The sequence below is a fragment of the Amphiura filiformis genome, chromosome 9, assembly GCF_039555335.1.
Source record: "Amphiura filiformis chromosome 9, Afil_fr2py, whole genome shotgun sequence".
Taxonomy (NCBI): domain Eukaryota; kingdom Metazoa; phylum Echinodermata; class Ophiuroidea; order Amphilepidida; family Amphiuridae; genus Amphiura; species Amphiura filiformis.
In genome coordinates this window covers 32,229,888-32,254,439 of record NC_092636.1, presented here as the reverse complement: position 1 = coordinate 32,254,439, position 24,552 = coordinate 32,229,888, and the positions used below count along the sequence as shown (strand labels likewise).

General features: G+C 36.9%; 1 protein-coding gene across 1 annotated transcript in view; it reads right to left on the bottom strand.

Moving 5' to 3' along the window:
- Positions 1–24,552, bottom strand: part of LOC140160883 (uncharacterized) — a 108,878-nt gene that overhangs the window by 19,779 nt on the left and 64,547 nt on the right. The window contains 2 exon segments of the mRNA XM_072184215.1: positions 1–1,466; positions 12,648–12,948. Of these exon segments, the coding sequence (XP_072040316.1) occupies positions 1–1,466; positions 12,648–12,948 (1,767 nt within the window).

The window sequence follows — 24,552 nt, the reverse complement described above, 5'->3', positions numbered from 1 at the left end:
CGTGATGATACAGACAATGATCGTGGTCCGATAGGTGGCGGTATATCGCTGGCAGCTGATGGTGACTGCATGAAGGTATAGGAATCGCTGTGCCATCAATGGCCCTTCCATGGCCATGTATGGTTCCTCACTGAATTCAAAAGTGTTATTACTACTACTACTACTGTTGCCTTGCATGGGTAGATAGCATGACTGGGGTGAGAACACGTAACGTTCGTTTCGGACGTTCACATAACTGTTCGGATCGGGGGCTGGGATTTGGCCATCCAAGCTGGCACGCATTCGGTTAACGGGCATACCGCTTGCGCTTTGTGCTTCAGTTCTCTTTGTATTGATGTATCGTGGCTTGACTTTATTATCCATCCATGTGTGACCACTGTGGTTCCACGATGGTGGCGTGTCACCAATTTGACCCTGAACTTCTTGCGACAATCTGTTTTGCAAATCAGTTGCATTCATTTGTTGGTTCTCCAGGAAATTTAACGGGACGTTGTATGTGTCGTCAAAACTGGGAGGCGGTGTTGTGGGATCCAAAGCGGGCATATGCGTAGGTTTGGGAGGACGTGGGGGCGCCATATCCATGGGTGGTGATATTGGACCCTGATCGTTGAATGACGCATTTGAATCATTCACACTGGTAGGAGAACTGGGAATGTCGTACAAATCAAAATTTTCGCTGGCATTGGAATTAGTACCCATGGAATTACGAAATGAGATATTTTGGAAAGTTTTTGCGAGATTGTCTGTTGATTGACTCATCTCCTCGTTCTTCTGAAAGTTGACAGGTGGTGTATCATACACAGACTGCCTTGGGCTTGGAAGCTCACGACTTACTGGCGGCACATCGTAAATATCTGACGCCATCTCTTGCTCAAAAACCGATCCATTATTCAATGGCGACAACGGAAAATCTAAAGACGATGATGTCACAGACGGTCGCGGAGCCGGAACTTGTTTGTACAACTCTTCCGACTCGTTTATCGGTTTACTAGGCCTCCTCGTTAAAGCTGGAGGACAGTCATATATTGCTCCTGAATCATTTGCAAAACTATGCCTTTGATGCACAGGCGGAGTGTCATAAATATCATTTGTTTCCTCTACCGGACTTGTTCTATCTGCTGTTTTTGATACAGTGCTTTTGGGTGGGGGAGGGGGAGCAGAGTCACTCGGTAAACTGCTCCCAGAACTGTCAAACGATTGTCTGTCAAGAGGTTCGTCCGACGTTGCCACGCCCGAATCACGTCCGCTAATGCTACTTATAGGAAGACTTTTGGCTAAATTATGACCACCATTTGTAGATGTGATTACATCTCCTGTGACGGCATCACGCAGTTCGAAATATCCATCTTCAAAGTTGTTACCATTGGGGTGGATGGGAGCTGAAAGAGTCGGCTCATCACTGTACACATTGGAGTGGTCCTGTTGAGGATGGTGTATTGTCATAGGCTGGGTTTGCACCACATCCTCTGAAAATATGAGAAAAAAGATCAATATTAGCAAAGTTGTGTGGATTATCCATGGATGGGGCACATGTAGTATGGAATATGCAGAGTGGCACCAAAAAGGCCCAGTATTGTCACTCAAAGACCCTTTTTAACATTGGTGGCACCAGGATTATTTTGGGGGGGGGGTGAGGCATGGGGTGGGGCAAAGTGAATTTGAGGGAGGGAGGCAAAATGCCAAAATCAACACATTTTGTGCAAAATGTGAAATTTTTTATAATTTGGGGTTATTACAGGAGGGGGGGGGGGTAAGCTTGTTTGGAAACTCTTTAATTGCTCATATCTTTGGAACTGGTTGTTCAAATTCAATGGTGTTTTCTGCAAAATGCAGCTTTGTAATGTTTTTTACTATCCTATATGAAACTAAAAATTTAATATTTCAGAGTTCCGACTGATCGCATCACATATGAGTATTTATTAAAGCCATATAATTGAGCATGTAATATTTAACTGAAAATCTGTTTCTTACGAAGTGTTAATTTCTTTGTGGAAACAGTTGGGATATTTATAACTTAAAATAATAGCACACCATGATTAAACAAAGTTACCATATGCATGAAATGAAAAAAAGAGATGTTGCAACTCTTGCAACCTTTTCAAAGCAAAAATTATATCCTCTCAGGAAACGACCCACAAAATTCTGCAGCAAGTGACATTTTCAATAAACTAAGTCATCGGTATTAAATTACATCCACAGTAACACCTATAAGGGACACATAGGTACCGACTATTTATACACAAGTACTTATTTCATTTTGAACAAAAAGTCAGAAATATATATTATTACACTGACAGTGTAAACATTGCGATGCGTATCAAACCGTAAAAAAGATGATACAGCTAGTGATGGAGATCTGCAGCCTTAATGGAATTGTCCACACCCCCGCACGCAAGCATTCAAGCCAGGCAAATATATAACGCTTTGCTCTGTTAGCTTAACAACTCCCTTAAAAGCCTCTGGGTAAATGGCCATTTCATAATCACCCTTTATACGGTGACGTAAAAGTTCTATATACTGAAAAGTGACGCAGTATCTTGTCTTGTTTACCAAATTTAGAAAACAATGTTCGGTGAGTGGATTTTAATGATTTTTAGTAGCATTGATGGTATTCAGCATCCTGCTCCTTTCGTTTCTTTTAACAAATAGTACTAAAATCGTTCACTTCTTTTTCTGTGTAATATATGTGCAATAGTTTGCACCTAAATTTGGTTTAATTTCTGGATGTAACTTTTGAATCAGGATTAGGTTTGGGTTAGATTTTGGATTAGGATCACGATTAGGATATTAGGGTTATAGTCATGGGTCGTATTCTTGCACGTCTGTGTATCCTAGGACCCTTTACATTTATGTTTTGGACAGTTTTAGACCCCTTAAATTACAAGTAACAAGAATTTTGCGTAATTTATCCTGTTTTGAAGAAAGGGCTAGCCTATGATCGGCTATCATCACAGTTTAATTTTTATGAAAATAACTGTTAATACAATAAAGAAGTTTTGAATTGACATATTATGTGGACAAGTGATTTTGTGGACTCTAAATCAGCATTTGACCATTTTCAAAGTTCAGAACTTTGGACCCATTAAAATTCACATTGGACCCCTAATTTTGGGTTTTGCAGGCCTTTTAAGGGGTCTGGAAAAAATCAATTAGACCCTTTAAATGTTGGAGCTCACACTATCCCTGGTTGTATTTGCCATGGTTCAAATTATTCAACACACATGTAATTTGCATGCTGGCCATATACATGTCAATGTCAATTTTCAAGTTGAGAAAAAGTTCTGTACCCTAGTATCATCTCCGTCCAGAGGAACTGAGTTTTCCTGCAGCAGCGTGTTCACCCGGACATGTGCAGTTACATGGTATGCCATTATAGTATAAATGTAAGATTCAGAAATATAATAATTTCAAAATGTTATCAAATTGCTGACAAAGCTTATTATATTCTTTAAATTTTATGTCAAAATATGGGAAGAGATCTGGGAGAAGAAACCAAACAACAGCATAATGCATGTGTGTAGCTCAAAGCACTACAGTATAAAATATTAGGTTTCTTAATATAATAATGTAATATAATAAATTTAGCCATGTAGGCCTAGTGCAAAATAGTCTCTTTGGATTAAAAAAATCCACTTTTGGACAAAAAGTTATTTTTTAACAGAATTTGCACAAATAAAAAGTTTTTCCAAATCAGAAGTTTCAATGGTAATGCTCCTGAAGCATTTATGATCGATATTAGCGACAGTGTTTGGCCCTTTGATGTGGACTTACACCCAGAGAGTCTGGATGGATAGCAAGCCCAATGTTAATGCCTCGTTTAAACATGGATGCCAGTGGCCTAAAGTGACTTTACAGGAAGAGTCTGAAAAGTGCATGAATTTGGCTAAGAAGCCTCAAAATGGTCTATAAATAAAAGTGAAGAAATTTGGAGTAACAAAAAGTAGGAAATCAGGCAATTGCCTGAAAACTGGCATCACTGAAAAGTGAGAAAGAATGTAGTAGTAGTGCTAGAGCAGAAGTCACACACTCTCAATTTAACTCGCATGTACAAATGAATACCGTTTTACAGACACCTCATTGGTTGGTACCCGTGTGTCACCTACAATGTTTTGTCACAATCCAACTAATGATGGTGAAAGAAAACTTACCATTGCATTGAGTATCGGTATCCTACCTTCAGCTGATTTCACATTAAATCTAAATGTATGTTACACTTACACACAAGTTTCAACACAGCAGCCAGCCACATATATATATGTATACCTGTACATTGGATGACTTTGCAAGCCTGATATCATGTGGAAAATAAATGACCAAACTACATGGGCATTTACTTCCTTCCTGTTTGTGTTCCGTAGAAAGTGGAAATTTTCATGCTACATTTATTTTCGCGCATTTCGCATTCCAAGCTGCTACCGCAAAAATAACAACGGGCGAATATATTGCTTTTGTGTTTAGGTCTATGTAAGGAAATTTATAAACACGGGAAACAGTTTAAAATGGGCAAAGTGTGAAAAATTAATTGCACAAAAATTTCCACTTTTACAGTATCCACTGAGTGGCCTTCCAATTGTGTATTGTTCAACTGGATATTTTCACGCCGATTTATTTTCACACTTAATGCATTCCAACCATACCGCAACATAAAGCTGAATTTATACTCAATCGCTTTTGCAGAAAAGCGATTTTCACGCATGCTCAATGTTTACTTACATTTCCAGAGCGTCAAGCCGATCAATCGATTCAAATCGCGGAGGCAAAAACGACGTCGCTTTTGCAAGTTGAAGAAATCTCAACTTCCCAGCGATATATCGCTTGACACGTGAATGCGCCAACCAATCATATACAACCAACTGGATCTATTATTTTGCTAATTAATTCACCTTTCTCGATTTTTAACTTTTGATGATGAATTAATTCAAAGCAATAATTATTGACAGCAACTGATGTTTTAAAAATGTATTTTGGGGCATTTAGAATATTTTAATTGTCGTCTGCAATTGCTATCGCCGTGATAAGTATAAATGCAAAAGCGACGGGCGATGCATCGCAAAATTCGGCGATTACAAATCGCTTTTTCAAAAGCGCTTAATCGCATCGCTCGGCGATCGAGTATAAATTCAGCTTAACAATGCATGAATAATAAACTCAACCAATAAAGTATCGAAACGATTATAGATGGTCAGATATATCGGGAACTGAAATATATAGCAAAAACGTATTTAATGTATATAAAGCTTAACTTTCTCCCTGCGCATTTTGATACCTCGTTAGTTGCTCTACGATATCATTTAGTCGAGTTATGGGCGCCTGAGTGGCTTCAAGTCAGATTTTAAAAGTTGCACTAAGCTCCTATTCAAGCCAAATGCGTTGTACTGTAACCAATAAATGACCATTGCTTTTGTCCGCCAAATTCAAATGAGTGTGTGTGATGGTGGGCACACCAAGTATTGCGATGTCAGCAGAAAGAGTTCATGAGATAAGTCAGAGATAAGTAAAGGGTAGCAAGTATTGAAGTTGGAAGTCGAAGGAGTAAAATAAAGTAAAGTTCATGGTTAAGTAAACAGAGCACATCTTTGTCTTGATTTGGTGTGCATGGGTGTGTGTGTGTACACGACGAACGCTTTTGGCTTGAATAGGAGCCAAGTGCAACTTTCAAAATCCGACTTCAAGCCACTCAAGCGCCCATAACTCGACCAAATGATATCGTAGAGCAACAAAAGAGGTATCAAAATGCGCAAGAGAAAGCTACGCTTTATATACGTTAAATAAGTTTTTGCTATATATTTCATTTCCCGATATATCTGACCATCTATAATCGTTTCGATACTTTATTGGTTGAGTTTATTCCTTTTGTGTATAGGTCCATGTAAGGAATCTTTGAATCGCAATTTTACAAACAATGGAAACAGCTCAAAATTGGCAAAGTGCAAAAAATTAATGCACAAACATTCCACTTTTAATATGATCTAAGGCCACCATTATGGGATGTGAAATAATGTTTCATATTTAGGCTAAAAAACTGTTTGGTTGCCCTCAAAGACCGACCCAAAAAATCAGAAATCTTGGGTCAGGTTTTTCTTTTTCAATCACTTTTTTAAAAGAAACCTTAAATTTAGACAGTATCAAAGACATTTTATATTTGTTAAGGATTCACCTACCGACCCTCCAAAAATAACAAAATAATAATAATAGTAATAAAAAAACCTTGAGGGTGAACAGCCACTCAGTGTTGTAAAAAAAATCCTGAAACTCCAAAAACAAATCCTGCAAATAATACCCTCCCTTTCTCTGTATTAATAACTCTGTACAAGATAATCTCATACTCGGCAGTGGGGTTTGACTCCCACCCTTTTTATTTTACCCCCACCCTTTTTATTGAGGCACCCTTTATACTGTAAATTTCTGACCCCCACGCTTTTTACTGAGGCACCCTTTATACTGAAAATTCTTGACCCCCACCACTTTATGCTTTTTCCGCTATTTGTAAACTGACAAAGCCGCACGCAATTTGGTTCGAAGTATCAAGTACGCCGAATTCTGCACCTATTTCACATGTATGCGAGTCCGATGTTTTTCTCTCCAATAAGTTAATTGATACATTACGTGAACAATGCAAATTATATGTGAAAAACTACTACTGCACTGTAAAATAAGCATTTTAATGAATAACTGTACTTTTATGGTGTTCAAATGTTGTTCTTGTCATGAAACTTGACGACGCTGTGTTCAGCGACTATATCCTACTTCTTCCGTGCTGCTTCGCTCAATCAATTATGCATGTTAATGACGCCACTCATATAAGATAAATGTAAAGAAAAATAACACGTCATGGAAAATCGGACATTTGCATATGACGTAGGTGTTTTGGCAGCGCTTCGGGAGGTACATTGCACTGGATTCACGTAAACAAGCGCGAGCCTGCATCAAATGGAATTTTATCTTGCGACATAGTGTGCAAGTTTTGGTGATTTTTCTTGGAACTATGATTATTTTATCATTCAATAAAAATATACTGTAAGTTGGAAGAAGCCCCACGCTTTTTATTTTAATCCCACGCTTTATATTTTAATCCCACGCTTTATATCAGTCCACGCTTTTTACCCAAAAAGTTTAAACCCCCACGCTTTCACCAATTTTCAGAATTTCGAACCGGCACGCATTATAAAGCGTGGACTGCCGAGTGTGAATCTATATCAAAATGTCCCGGAGAGAGGCACGAAATGTCATTCAAAAGGGCATCAATTATGTGTAGGAGTACAACCACATAGATCTGACATCAGAGGAATTAACAACACTTGACTTTTCCCCCTAGAAACAATCTTTAGCTTTATTCCTGACACTTCATAATGAAGTGCAATCAACCAAATCCACCTTCCCATTCTTGGAAATCGGATCAATTCTTGCACTTGTTTTGAACACCTCCATCTATGAAAACATGTCTCACATTTCCTATTTGCAATCAGTTTTTGCCTGTCATATTTTATAAATGACACCACTCTTGAGGATAAACTACAGATGCCTCCCTCATCTTGATAAAAATGGTACTATGGGCATATTTGAGCTGTATTCACATTATGACACATACGCCTGCTGGAACTTGGTCGGAACAAGTTGCTAGGAGTAGCGGCAGGCGCTGCCAGTAGCGAGCTAGGTGTAATCTCCGCCAGGCGTATGTTGCAATGTGAATGCTGCTATGATTGGCACTCGGTGTAAGTTTGACAATTTCTTTGTCGGAACTAGGAAATTACATTTTGCGTGGTTGAAAAAGGTCTAGGAAACAAGGAAAAGGTCAAGTGGTAGCCGATGTTTACGCCCACCAGAAGTGAATGCTTGGTGGTACTGGTCAGCGTAGTGCTAGGAATAGGCTATAGGTGTGGATTTGCGGTAGGAGTAGGAAAATATTTGTAGAATTTTATCACTGTTGGCATAACCCTATGAGAACTACCTGCCTATTGGTCAAAAAGAAGTTTTCATTTTCAATTGGACCAATTAGCGACATTGTTAAAATAATTTCACCATGCAAAAAATTGGGGTGAATTATTTGCAAAGCTCCATTCTGATTGGTGATTAAAGTGAAGATATCACATAATTGACCAATCAGAGGTAATGTTAGATCGGCAGGTAGTGCTCAGAGGGATAAGTTTACTCCGGGTGTAACTCAAAATGTGAACATGACTAAAGTAGTCTAAACTATACTACTCAACTACAGTCTATTTCCCAACCATGAAAACAAAAACAAGCCAAGCGCCTATACCAAGATTAGATTTCATACCACTTTCTGGATACTTAAGTAACTTTTTTTTCTCGGAAAACGATGCTGCACTGAAAATCATAACAACCGCTGCAAATCATTTTTTTAATCTATTTTTGAACAAATGTCAACTGAGTTTCAATGAATAGTTTAGAATGTGATCCTACAGAAAGTTTAATTTCCTGGAAAGTCATTTGCTGTTGATTCTGTATGTACTAACATTTCATACACGCTCATGACAGGAAACAATTTGACTACTCAGTGCCAGAAGTGGGTAAGTGCAATAGCTGCCATGTGTAGCTGCCATGTGTAGATGAGTTTAATATAGGCCCTACTGTGTGTAAATTGGCAAATGTTCACAGGGCAGCTATTGCACTTACCCACTTCTGGCACTGGCCAGTCAAGTTGTTAAACCCCAATATGATTGCCATTGGGCATCCATTATAGAATGACTTCTGAATAGCTAGGGTACAAAAACTCAATATTACCCTAAGACAGAGAAATTGAAAACACTCGGACGCAAAATTTGCATGCATGTTGGCAATCAGACACGACAACCATTTATTGACTTTTGTTTAAGACCCGCACCAGTACCTACAACAAATAAACAAACAAACAAACAAACAAATTCTCAGCCGTATTATAGCCAAATATATAATAGGAGATTCTCTAATCGAGCTTAATTACCCAACCCAAGACTCTAGCGAAACAACGACCAAAGGCGCAGAAAATCTCGTTTTAGCAAAATCAAATGTGATCCAAACTTGCACTCTGGTGGCCGCCACCGAGGCAAATTCTGAGCGTTGACCCGAACCCGTGGATCATTAAATCAAATATCTTGGCTAAACCAAATGTGATCCAAACTTGCACTCGGGTGGCCGCCACCCGAGGCTAAATTCTGAGCGTTTGACCCCGAACCCGTGGAACATTCATCAAATATCATGGCTGGAAACTCAACAATAAATTACGGTACTGGTGCATACAGATCCCACGCTCCCAAGTGGAATTCTTGAGACTCTTCAACAGGTGGTCTACCTGAAGTTACAAAGGATCAAGTCTTAATGTTAGCATTCTATGACATATACATATATCATAATAAATAAATACAGAAAAGATAATTCAAAACCCAGCATTATTTTCTTTTGCTTACTGTGTGAAGTCTTTGACCTTATAAAAGACTACTTTACTGTTTTTGATGACACCTGTGCCTGTATGTAACAATACGATTGTCAATTCCTGTACATATATATAGTTTTGACGACTTACTTTCCCTCTTGAACTATCATTCTAAAAAAGGTTGATACAGAACAATTATATAAATTTTATGTGGCAACATATTGACCACATGATCTAATTAAACAGTGTACATTGTATCTTTGAAGATCTGAGAAAGGGAAATTAATTGCAAGTCACATGTCATTTTAATGATCGGCGTCAACTCTTTATTCCTCCCTCCTTATCTACAGGGACCATAATTCTTGATTTTTCTTTTAAACTTACAGACAGTTAAATGCTTTAATTAGCTATACACACTACCATGTAGTAGATAAAATATATCTGTATTTATACAGGTCATTATCTCATTACTGTCACACATAATTATATTTTACTTCCTTCTCACATGTCCACACAGAGGCGCGGTGGGTGGGAAGATTTTTGTTGTTGTCGTGTCCAATACAAAACCAACAATGAATAAATCACTACCTAATCACGCCTGAAACCCATGCTGAAAATGGCGGTAAATCCCATTGGTTCCCGGTCGAGCCAAACAATACAAATTTATCTGCATGACAATGATTGACATCTGACCCGGTAAACAATAACATGGATTGGCCCATTTCTTAGCAAGGGTAAATTGAGTTTAACTTGTTGCACTGTGTTAAACTTTATTCCACAACCAATGAGCAAACATTGTTAAATGTTAAAAAAAAGTGTGCATTATTGAACTGTGCCATTGGAAATTAGATTATATAGTTTCTGAAAAAGTAGAAATTTTGGCACTATGTTTATCTTCACATTTTTTCGTGCTACAAGCAGCTCCCCAAAAATACTAACACACAAATATGTTCCTTTTATGTATAGTTCAATATATGGCAGTAGAATTGTGAATTTTTTAACATGTGAAATGGTCAAAAATCACCCAAAAATTGGCAAAGCACAAAAAATTACAAACGCAAAAATGTCTACTTTTACAGCAGTAGCGAAAGCCTATTCGCCATCCATCACTGAAACTCTAAACATCGCTCTGGTATAGTAATGGATTTGGACAGAACCTGATACTAGCTAGGCTAACTTGGCTTCTGAGAAAGCATCCCTGCACAGCAGTTCATTACTCCCATACCTAGATTGAATCTTGTCTGATATGGCCTGGGGATATCTCAATCAACCAACAATTAGGCCATTCCCCTCCAAAAGAAACACTTGTTTTTATTTCCATTTTGAACCAGAGGGGTACCATATTCATTCCATTCCATAGAAACCACCTAGGATGCAATAAGTAGGGGACCTAATTCCTTGTGGACACTTAAATTGACACTTAAATTTTCTCCCAATTGTTAACCCTAACCGGCCTGAGTACTACAAACAACTTCACTGTGCGTGCGTGCATCCCAAGGGATGTGATGACGCAATCACCTTAAGTAATATATAGGCACACTTTCACTAGACCGGCCAGCGTAAGATCCGTGGCTAAGTGTCGGCGACCTAATGCTTGGCATGCGAGGGGTCTTGGGTTCGAATCCCACCCAGAGCAAACAACTTCATTATTTGTTTGCTCTCTTTATTCCTCCCATCTTTCCCTACCAGCCGCCAAAAAGCCCTTCCAGCATTAGGGTTAAACACATCACATACATTTACCCCCCCTTAATTCCGGGATAATAATTAAGACAAAGCAGTGCAGGAATTGAAGTTGCATAGACCAGGTTTTGGATGAGACTGGAAAGGACTGGGAGAAGAACAAAGATTGGCAAAGATTTTAAACAAATGACATAGGGGATCAATATTGTGAAGAGGCAGGTCGGAATCCAACAGATTCAGTTCAATTCAATCAAAATATTGTAAACATTTTGCTTTATTTAGATCTAGAACTGGCTCAGTTCACTCAGACTGCAGCGCCCTCACATCACAAGTGTGAACAGCCATGTTCTATTGGGCTATCTCAGAATGGCATTAAGCCAGGGCTATATCCATAGCAGTTATGGTACTATATCCTTTGTTTATATATATCGGCATATAGATGGAGTAAGAGTCCGTTTAAGCCATACTTTATCCAGAACAGATGAAAATGCATCACAAGTTGCTAGGCTATTATGCACCATGATCCCTAAATGACTTACCACTGAGCCTGTAAATACTAGCCATCAAATGGCAAATTGCTGCAATTGGCTATTCTGGTTGAAATCCATACACCCCCAATAGAAGACATGACCTTAATCTTACACACAGAGAGTGTGAATTTTGAATGGGGTTACCTGAGTGGGTGACTCTATTTGAAATCTACACCCCCTGTGTGGGAGATTAAGGTCATGTCTTTCATAGATATGTGTGGATTTCAAATGGAATGGCCCGATACAATCACATTACACTAACAATTTGCTAAAAATCTCAGCAATTTCTCCTTCATGTGAAAACCATGAAAACTATTGCATTCTGAATACGAGGAATGTCCTTCTGATTATCAAATAATTTTTGATTTTTTGAAATTTGCAATACTAATACATATTCATAACCTCATTAATACACACGAAACCTGTGATCCAATCAAAAGAAATTGATTGCCTGACCGTGCACTAATTGTGCGGTCATTATAAACACAATGACTCCTGACGCGCTACAATGACTTCTGCACGTGTGTGCATGTATATGCTAAGCGTTATGGCAACGTATACGCCTACGTGATCCCGCGGCGCTTCTGTGATTGGTAGTTCTTGTTGTCGATGCGAATGTCGATTGTTTTGTAGGGTAGATAATAACAATAATTAAAACTGGTTATATTTAACAGTGTTTTATGACATAAAATAACATGCCATTTTGATTTGTTCAAAATATCAGATACGACGGTAATGAATGACAATAATAACTTTGAATTAATATCTATTTTGAGTTCATTGTGTGAAATTGTTGGGTTTTGTTTTTGGGCTTCAGTATTTTTTGGAAAAATACCTCGGCCCAAAACAAAACCCTCCGATTTCACACAATGACACAAAGTAGATGGTGCGCAGTTATTATTGTCTAATTTTATGGAATTCAATTTGGTGTGTCTGATGTGCTCTGAGCAGGTCCCACAAGAAATACTGAGCAATGGTTGCTATCTGATCCCTTAAACGAAAATACATGTGGCACATCCCCGTATGGACGATTGAATTGAGTACCCCCCGGGTTGATTTGAACTTACCTTCATTTTGTTCAGCTCCATCAAGATGGAAGCCGCACACTTCACAAATGCTTCGCACCCAGCGAATCATGTCCTCTTCTGACCTGGCCACCAAGAAATATTTCCTCTTAGGTGTTACAATATCAAAGATGAATGCTTTGTCATGAAACTTCTTGGTTTCAAACGTCAGTCCTTGGTCAACTTGCTCACAATAGTTGAGATCGATGGTTCCTTTTGGATTCACAGAATTTCTATCTTTAAAATATTGAAGTAGATATGCACCTTGTAACCTTCGCAGGACAAACCACCGCTGATGCCATCTCTGAGAAATAGAAAATATGTATACAAAAATATGAAAATCTAGTTTTAGACTAAAATTAATCAATAGTGTTCATTAAAAAGATAAATTTTGCTCTTCAAGATATTGAATTAGATCACATACACCCTGTAACCTTCACAGAGTAAATCAATGATGATGCCACGTCTGAGGAACAGAAAAAATATGAAATCTAGTTTCAGTATAAAATTAATCATTACAAAGCCATGTTTTGCTCTTTGCACCCTGTAACCTTCGCAGGACAAACCATTACTGATGCAATTATATCTGAAGAACAAAAAATAGATTATAAACAATAATATGAAAATCTAGTTTCAGATTAAAACTAATCATTAAGAAAGACAAGTTTTGCTCTTTCAAATACTGAAGTAGATATACGCTGTGTAATCTTCGCAGGACAAACCACCACATATGCCATCTCCTATGAACACAAAATAGATATATATATAAACAATAATATTAAAATCTATTTTCAGACAAAGACAAGTCATTACAAAGACAAGTTTCAATCTTTAATTAAAATACTGAATTAGATATATGTCATGTAATCTTTGCAAGACAAACCACTGCAGATGCCATCTTTAATGAACAAAATTAGATCTATAAACAACTATGAAAATCTAGTTTCAGACAAAAATGACTAATTCCAAAGACAGAATTATGTTACATAGCTTCCATCTTAACTAATTCCAAAACATATTACAGTAGGCACGTCTAAACGGAGGGCTTTTTGCTGAACAACGTCATTCTGGAGTAAAAGCGTACGTGGAAATCCATCGGGTGAACTATCTTGAGGACTCCAACAAGCCTGGAAATAAGCAGACTGGAACCAGGAGCAATTTGTTTTTGAACATTGCTCCTGGTTCACTGGGATTTTACAAGCACCAGGAGCAATATTTGAAGAAACAGGAGCAATTTTCAAATAGTAAATTCTTTTCTGCATATACAATATAGCATTCCAGCACTACTGCATCAAGTGCAAAAACTGGAACCAGGAGCAATTTTCTAAAATAAATTACTCTTGGTTCACATGAATTTTACAAGAACCAGGAGCAATTGGTGGCTTTACGATGGCAAATTTGCTCCCCGCACCCGCTTATTTCCAGGCTTGGATTCCAATCCTTAAAGTTAGTCCCCAAATGCATCCTGAAAGAAAACCAATATCCTTGAGTGATCCTTGAGTGTTACAATGCAGTGTGAATCAAGCCATCTTAAGATTCTCCAATGCCAAGTTTAACCTATGACCTTGGTTTAATTAGAAATATCGTTTAATTTGACATACTACTAGAGAGGGTTATAGCCACGCCGGTCGGCACTATAAAAATAACAATTTAAATTTTTTTTTTTTTTTAATTTAAAAAAAAAAAAATTCCCACAAAAGTTTTATTCATCATAAAAAGAGTAAAAACCAAAAATTTTTTTTGGGGGTATACCCCATAGCCTATTCCCCGATCCCTTGCCCTCTAATTGGATAGTAAAATTAGCCGGCACTCAACTTGGGCTAGCTATAACCCTGGTCACAGTAAGCTTCCGGTTGGGATTCCAATATGGTCATCATCAGGCATCGCAAATTTAAGGATCAAGTCTTCAATGGAGTCGTGTGGACATGCAGTCAGGGATTGACTTGGAATCACAGTTCTTGAGTACGTCATTATCCGTGAGAATTGTGTACCCATGTGAATACACCTAATATGTGTTGTGGATAATGGCTAATAACCTGAAGTAACTTTTATCTTCTCCAAGACAATTTAGGATATATTGAATGATCAGTCTGAAGACATTGATCCATGATAAGATTAAATGTCATTGTGAATCGGAAGTCACGATTCTTTGATGACCAAATTTACACATATTTTTTATACACTAACTGATTATTCCATTAAGTTAATCGGTCAATCTATAACAAGAAAGCGTCACATGATCAAGTTAGTTCTGGACTATTCAAATACTTTTTAAAAACAATATGGTTGTTATCGTAACTTTCACAGCACATGTAGTTCTAACTAAAATTATTAACACTTGATGAACAATCTCCTTTGGCCCAAAAAAACAGGTTTGTCTCAAAGCTTGTGCGCGCATTTGTAAAATCGCGCGATTTGAAAAAAAAAGAAATGTGGAAATTTCTTTTATTTCAAAAAAAATAAAAATTTCCGGATAAAATCGGCGAAAATCAGACTTTTTTTCTCAAAATACCATAAAAATACCAAGTCGGGAATTAAAAAAAAAAAAATTGCATTTGCTTTCAAACCACTCGTGAGCTTTGAGACGAACCTTTTTTTGGTGGGGAGGTTTTTTTTTCCTATCTGGTTTAATAAAAGGACCCCCCCCCCCAGGCTTGGGCCCATCTGGCCCAATGGTCAATCCGGCCCCCGGCCCTGGACATAGCATAGGTTATGTTATGAAGCAAAATGAGTTGGTTTTTCACATCAAATTAATTTGGTCATTGGAGAAACTCCAATGGGCTATTCCTGTTGAAATCCATACACCCCCAAAAAATTGCTGTGTGCACCTTTTTAGCCCAAATAACACCATGTTTTGGGCCGCAAATTGGGTAATATTGCAAAATTTGCACGGCTCTTATATATAGCAAAATTCACATTCATCTTGGTCTAAAATAGTCTGAAATTGAATTTTAATAAAATTGGAACAAAATATTACTTTCGCCGCCACTGTAGATCTATACATAAACAAAACTTGGCCACTTGAGTGCACATGCCTTCCTCACGGTGAGTTTGCAGGGCCTCCAACTCTGGCCTGGCCCTGGGCCCCAAAAAAGGTAAATCCACCCCTGCCTATGTCTGCGATAATTCAAACTAAGGAGGTGTACAAGTTTTGTGGAATTTTTTGACCAGCTGTATTTGACACTCCGCAATATGTGAGGAGGGTTAATACAAGTTTGTAACCAATAGTCTATAGCCATCAAGAATCCAACACGCTCAATATTTACTTACGTAAAACACATCACCGCAGTCTCCATAAAACAAACCAACCCAATCCCACAAGGAAAGCCATTTCAAGTCGGACAACACTGTCAAACTGCCAGTATAAATCACCTCCACTGGAACTCAGATGAGCAGATTTTATCACAACAAAATTAAAGCGGTCGTCTACGTTGACTATATCATCAGAACAAAAATCAAAATAGCTTAAGAGATAATATCCAACAAGAAGTCGCCAGAGAACAAACCATCCTGACCCCGCTGAGTATAACTTGTTTAATAAGAGTAGAGAAGAGGAATAAACTCAACTAATAGCGGTTGCATGCAGATGACTTCCAATTAGAGGCGCGGTATTTGGTGTTTTAACCTTTACAATACTGTGTAGTGAGTAGGCTTTTAAATATGTTCTTTTCATCTTGTGTGAGATACTATGCTAAATTCTAATCAGACATAGGGCAAACTAGTAATACACGGTTAAACTCTGAAAAATATTGCTGTGCTGCCTTCAACTTCAAGTGGGAAAAATGGAAAGGTTGGGTTGATCAATCAATTTATGGTGGTATTGGAGGCATTATGAAAGTGCTCTAAGCATGTTTTAAACAGATTGAGTAGAGCAAAGTACACTGATCAATATGCCTTTTGTTTGAAGCAGATCGGACATACGGTTTTCAAAATATATCAATTTATATTTTCTTTATATCTTATTGTTTTTATCAATAATCAATTAAGTTAATGAGCTAAAATGACTGGAGAAGCTCATTAACATATAATTTTTGCTAAAAATCCATGCATAAATGTTCAGGGTACTTTTATTTTGCATACTTTTGCCTTTAAACTTGGTCAAAGTGTTTCTAATATATTCTAATGTAAAGCAGCCCCCTAATTTGCATATTTGCATAATTAATTAGCATTTATACAAAATAGCTCATAAAAAAAAATTGATGTAATATGGAGACCGTAGGCCTATGTCCGATTTGCAAAAGGCATATTGATCAGTGTATTTTACCCTACTCAATTAATCTGTTTAAAACATGTTCAAAGCATTTCCTAATTTCTAGAAAATGCCTCCAATACCACCTTAAATTTTTTTTTAGCTTCACTACAGTTTTTTAAAATCCTCCAAAATATTAAAAATAATGCTTCTTCCATGAGGGACATTTGTCAATTTTGAGTATTGGATAATTGTTAGATAATCAATTTAAGACTATGCTTTCAATAAAACATTCATTTTTTTAGTGGAAAACAACGAGATTTTGAATGTCATTAAATAAAAAATTGTGACCCTGAATTTTCAGGATTTAGGGCAACGCAACAATTTTGTTGGCCTAGTTACGGATTAATCGGGGCCTACTCCATTTTGAATTGGGTAAGGATGTGCAGCTGGGAGTCAGAAATTGAACAAAAAAAAACCCCCAAAAATATACTCATTTATGATTATTTCTGTTCAACATTGTGGTAAAATTACCTGTAAACAAATGGACATTTTCCAATTTTTTTGGACAAAATGTTGAAAAATTGCCCTTCTCTAAACCAGTTTGATGAAATTTGCACACCTAAGTTATACCCCAAAAGTTGCTGCACATTTCCATACCCCCTTTTCACAAAAGAACAGCTCAATCACAGAATAGAAGGAATAATCTGTGGCCCAATCCATCCATGAGTGTGCAAATCCATGCTTACAAATTATCCATTCTCTCCATTGTAATGGAATTAGCAGTGAAGCCAACCTTGACATATCAAACATATCTTTTAAAATATCCTATCTAAATGGCACAAAGCCTTGTAGAAAAGGATTTTCCCTAGCTCTCAGATTCTGTCATTTTCTTCATTGCACATCACTGTTGTAATGGAATTTGTTGTTGAAATCAACCTTGTAATAAATCAATACACACATATCTATTGTTTAGTCTCGCATTAAGATATTAGCAAAGCATTATTTCCTTTATCAAATTCAATTTCAAACAAAGCCATCTAAATCATTGTTCTTACCAGTACATTAAAGCAATAATGTGTGATATGCATAAAGAATAGATTCCTATTTAAATCTTAGTTTTCACTGATAGCTACTGATCACAGTGTACCCATTTATTGGGGGGGGGGGTGTCACACCCACCATACCCCCACCCTCTGGCGACGTCCCTGATGTAAAATGAAGAAAATTGCTATAATTCCAGCACATGTATTAGCTCGCCGATCGTATTGTTATCATGATTATTAGCGGAGCTTCACACAGCTGGGATGCACAAAGAAGACCTGAGACAAATATATACACACAGTTTATATGTCAAGATATAAGACGAATAGCGATATCCATACAGATAGGCCTATACATCAGTGATTCAATAGTTTGATGATACACACACACGCACACAATGTGTTTATCACTCGATCAGTGAACTCTAAATAAAAAAGGAAATCTCCGGATTTAATTTAAAAAGTTACTGTTATTAAAGTACTTTGGGCTTAGTCTTTCACATGGTATAGTACACCATTGGGCATTACAATCATGCAGAAAGTACAAATTCTAGAAAAATTGAAGGCGTTGCTGTGGAGCAAATAACACATTATGGCTTTAGTAAATCCACAGGAATAAGTCACCTTGCTCATATACAGGACAGACAAATTGGGGAATTCGGATAGCTCCATCTCAGGAAATATATTTGGAGTGAAATATTGCTTTCAGATATAGAGAAGTATATAAGAAATGTTCCCATATTTGTTGCGGAATTTTCCTAATTTTGATGAAATTCAGTTTACGCTCACAGATTTTCCCCAGGCCTGCTTATTCTTGTTTATTGCCTTACTTCAGACAATGATGACAAAACATTTACAATTTAGGTATCTATAGTTAAATTGCAGTCAGAGATATATGAGTTCCACAACACAATCTGAGTCCATTTATTAGTCAGCATATAAAGGTACTTGCCTGTCGCCATATCAATTGAAGCCTATAAACTCAATTTATCAATTGAAGCCTATAAACTCAATTTATCAGAACCAACCAGTACTGCATGTGTAATTCAGGCTATCCTCTAATGCCAAATAAGGAATACTTGGTACCAAATTTATAGGGTTTTGCTTCTACAGCCTATACAGTCTACAAATTAAGTTTCTGCTCTCAGCGAGTCGGAACTCTTCCACCCCCAGTAAAACCCCTAAATGACAAAATGTCCACTTCTTGCAGCAATTTTGCCAAAAATTAGTTGATTTTGACCTCGAATTCCCTCTGGAAAAATGCCTGCTTCTGTTCATGGCCCTATATTAACTGACATTTAATCAAAACGTGATACCTCTTATGTCACATTACCAGATAATGCATACACTATGGCCTCATCCCCAACCTCAATTAAACAATCATAGTGCAAAATTTGACCTCAAGTTGCAGAGTATGAGTATTTATACCCAAATTTTCAAAAGTCATTCAATAAATGTACAAATGTATTGGGGTTAAAGAAATGTGCCATGATAGATGAGCATGTTGTGGATCCTAGTGATACAACTGATTAACAGAGCCTGATGGTAACATATTACCACTTCACAACCACTTCGCCACACCCAATTGTCAAAAAATGCCAACAAAATTAAACCGTAAAATCAAAAAGTTTGGGGTTTTTTTACAGAGAAAAATTACATAGAACCCATGTAAAAAGTATGTTATTCCCCGGTATATGAAAAAATTAATTGGTATCAGGTAAAAGCAAGTAATAAATTGAAGCTGTGCACAAATGGCACAGTGCTAATGCATGCCTGGATTGAAAGCCTTTGAATTGAACCCCTGTTGAAGTGAAAATTTTCACATTATATTTATTTTCATGACTTTTACCCTCTTCTAAGTTTGCATAAAAAACCCACACACATACACAAAACTGTTTATTTAGTGCTTAAATCCAAGTACAAAACACAAAATTAAAAAGCAGGCAAAAATGTTTTTAAATTGTTGCAGCGTAAAATATTAATCGCACAAAAATTATCACTTAGGAAGCAGGTATCTAGTAGACACAGCCTAATACACATTGGACATGATCATCCATCACTGCCGCATTGACAAGTATAATAATATTTTGCTTGCATACATGTGTAAAGCTTAAAATTCATCCATCAATTGGTCTAGAAAATCTACCATTTTCAGAATATTTCAACTGAGATTTATAAAGATTATCATATTCATTGAAATGAACAGCATCTAATATCTTGGTGCACTAAGCCTCTGAGGCTCTGATTTAAATGTCAGCTATAAAATTGACATTTTCGAATCAATTTGTTTCAAGTTAGACTATATCACAATCAAAAGATTTAAAATAACACAAAGACTATTTCATTGTTATACAAACAATCTTTCGAAAGGTGTTTCTGAAGTAAATAAATTATTTTTCCTTTGAGATGCAACATTTAAATTAATAATGGTATCTTTTGAAAAATCAGATTCTGATATAGCGACGGTAGTGATAAGATTGACACATAACCCCATGAGAACTACCTGCCGATTGGCCAAGAACCAATCAAGGAGGGTAATAATAAGATCATATCTGCAAATGCAAGTTCGACCATAAATAGTTTAAATCCTAACCATAATTGGCAATCGAAATGAGCATTTCAAGTTATCAACCAATTAGAAATGCTGTTAGATGACCAACAGTGTCCAGGGGGTTAAGTGCCCCCGTCATACCGTTTTGGCAATCGACATGACGTATCAGCCAATGACAAACTTAATTTTGTCAGTTTGTCTGCAATGCATGTGCATCACGTTGCACAATGGCAAGGCAGTTTGACAACAGCATTACAAGCGGTGTAAGCAATCAACCAGTTTAATCTATGGTTTAATCCAATCCATCATTGTAACAAGTATAGGCTACATCGGATCAAATGTGAAATTAATGTCATCATGTTCTTGCTATTAAACCATAGTGTCTGTAATGTGTTCAAAGAGGGGTGTTTATTCCATGCAAATTTTCAGTGAAAAAAAGCTTAATATTGAGGCAAAAATCAAACTTATCAGTCACTTCTGGAAAAAAAAAATTTAAGTTAACTTTTTCCCCAAATCTCAAAAAACCCAAATGGAGCAAAAAAACGTAAACATATGCATTGCAAATAAAGCAATTGCATATTTGTAGCATACCTACTACTAGTATTGGTCCTTACCATCTCAACTTCCACAATAATCCATCCACATTTAAATACACAAAATTAGACACAGTCCCTACACCTACCCGTACCCGGTCTTGCATACAAAGCAAGGTTTTGCAGGTGGTTTTGCCACCCCTGAAATTCACTTTGCCCCCCCCCCCCACCTCCCAAAAAAATTCCTGCTGCTGCCACTGTGCCCAATTATTTTTTCTGAAACTGAACAAATCCTGATTGTGACAGTATCACAATTATATATTTCACCCTTTTCCTAAAACAAATTTCAAACATTCTTCTGAAATCAGGAAATTTACTGCAAATAATTACAAATACGATGCTAATCCAAAATGTAATTAGAAATTCAACAAACTTAACTATGATGTGATCTATGAAAACCTTCCACATGTTGCATCATCCTATTTTATTTATAAAGATAATAAAGGCTAAAATTCTTAAATATTTCTTCTTTTTTTTTCAATCCTCCTTTGCTCATAACTTTTGATGTTGAAGTGACACAACCAAAATGAAAACAATTCTAAGAAGAATTCTAAATTTCCAAGTTTTTTGTCAATAAAACTCAAAAATGTCACCATGTGAATGTTTTTCACCGATCCCATCACAATTAATTGAATACTTACAGTATATTAATCCATCACTGGCTGGCATGACTTAGTTGAACACACAACAATCAAATTTTTTGAAACAATTACTTCGCAATCCAAGTCAAATACTAATTTCTTTCGCAACACCACAACACACAAACCTGGCTTCTTTTTCAAATTAACACTTCGAAGTGAGACAGAGATCAGTCAGCGCTGAGTGAATATATACCAAACCTAACGCTATTTCTTACGTCAATCCCGTACTGACAGCACAAAGTAAAACATTGACTCTACCATATCCACGGTGTAATTAGAGCTTTATGAGCAAAGTATTGGTAGTAGCTAGACTTTCATCTAATGCATTGACAGTATCAACAGTGTGCTTGCACGCTACACTACCAGAATGATAAAAGCAAGGCTTGTCACACGAAGGCAGCGTTAATGTAAGTATCATTAGCTACAGCGTTGGCGGTTTAGTGCATCTGAGGTAATATCACATCTTACCGTGGAAATTGAGAGCTATCAATAAACAATACATCAATGCAGGCAATAAAAGAACAACTAAATATCGCACCATTCGTGCACTAAAGACATCATTGTATCACTGCATTTTGACTGCTCAGTGCCAGAAGTGGGTAAGTGCAATAGCTGCCCTGTGCACATTTGGCAATTTACACACAGTATATTGTATTCAGCTACACATGGCAACTACACATGGCAGCTATTGTGCTTACCCACTTCTGGCACTGAGCAGTGGATTTCCTGTCATATTTACAACTTGGGTGATTCGTTGTTGGGCAGCAAAAACCTCGTATGTGTCATTGGCCCCTGAACCTGCTTAAAGCGAAACCTCCTATGTAACTGGTTGGCAGTTTTGTTTAAAACATGTTCAGGGGCCACAAACACTTTGTGGAGGTTTTTCCTGCCCAACGATGTAATGCTTCACTTACCTTATAAAAAACAATATCTCAATTTCATTTCTGTTTCATTGTAGTATTCATTTGTAACATGTGAAAGTTGATGCTTATATTGCAAAATAAGTTTTGATTGAACCCCGGGATTGAACAGAACTGTTGCGAGTTTCTGGCAGTACAATTCTGTGGCTAAAAGCTCAATGTTTACCCAATCACTCTGAAACGGGCATAGCTAGACTTCCAAGCGTGATCCTCGCCTTTCTGCATCTTGATTCTTAATGCATGTCTCCCTATTCACGAATGACTCATTTCATACCTTAACATAGCCATGTGCAAAACTGTATTTGGCAATATGCAAATTCTTGAGCTTGGCTGCTGCATAATTTACAAATATCATAAGAAGCTAACCCCAATTGAATCCAATTTACCCAAATAATGAAATATATTAAACAAAAATGCTTGTAAAAATTGTGACATTTAAATTCTCCTTGATAAAAGATCTTACTGTTGATTGCTGGTTATCCACACACTATAATTACCCCTACAAACCTTCGGACTGCTCCTGGCTGCATATTATAATTGTAGAGTATATCTTAATGCCTTTCTTAGCTGCAAGCCTATATTATACAATGTATGTCCATTCTGCTGAATGTTGCTTTTAATGTATGGTTGAAAAAACACCTATAACTACCACACTCGTGTTCAATAACAATCATAATAATAATGTGCAAAGTGAGACCTCGGTTTTGGCATAATGCAATATTAATCACCAGAAAAAGTGAATCCTAATATTTGGTGGAGAAGAATAGGAAAATCATAACAGCCTCAAGCTGTTGCACTACCAGTGGAATATTTGGCATGACCAGGGTCCAATAAATTGAATGGAATAAAAATAAATTGATAGGAAAAAAAATTGAGTTAAATTGTGCAGAAAAAATGTAAATTGTAAAAAAAAATATACCAAATTGTTTGAGGAATTGAGGATTGTGCTGAATAATATTTCAAATTACATGCATTTTGCAGTGAAAAAATGCAGAAAACACAATTTGCTGAATTTCAGCACTGACAAAAAAGCTTGAAAATAGAATTGTGCTTTGGGTATAAAAATTTCATGTTCATGAAAATCAATGTGCTATGGATATGACTCATCAATGGTTCACATTCAAGACATGAATGCAGCACATAATAACATTCACTGATAGTGTCACATTTACTCCCGTATTTGGAACTCAATCATTACTTTGCTCCAAATATGTAGCGAAATCACTATGGACCACTATGGCCTCATCCCAATGGCATAGTTCAATAACCTCAATTAAACGATTATAGTGCAAAAATTGACATCAAGTTGCAGAGTATGAGGTTTTGTACCCAAATTTTCAAAGGTCATTCAATGAATGTGCAAATGTATTGGGGTTAAAGAACTGTGTCCCTGATAGATGAGCATGTTGTGGAATGTGGATCCTCGTGAATTGTACCTAGCTATTCTGGGCACTGCAAAACTAAAGCAACATACATACAGATACTAGTATATATTTTGTATCACACTTTTGAATTAAACATGATTCTATCATGAAAAGTCCATTTATACCACAAGTCAAGTACGAAGTTTATGATATCATTTTATCAAATCAGAGATCCTGGAATCTAGACACCATAAATGAGCATTAGTAGTTTACCTACCTTCTTTTTATAATGACCAACAAGAAATCAGCCAATCCTGAAACCAAACTAATGCACATTCAAATAAAAGTACTGGTATAAACACATACTACTAGTTCCAATAAATTAACCAGATGTGGATCACTGGTCCTGGAATTCAAGGAAATATTGCACTTTGAAATTTCTGGGTAATGCTGCATGTAGGATTCTGACTATTGTTCTTATTGGACTGTGACCTGTTGTGATTCTATTATTTTGCTCTGTGTTGTCTAGATAAGAACAGAGGCTTATTCACAGAAAATGATGTATGGAACACAATGGGTAATTAATTGGGAAGGATGAACTTGAACT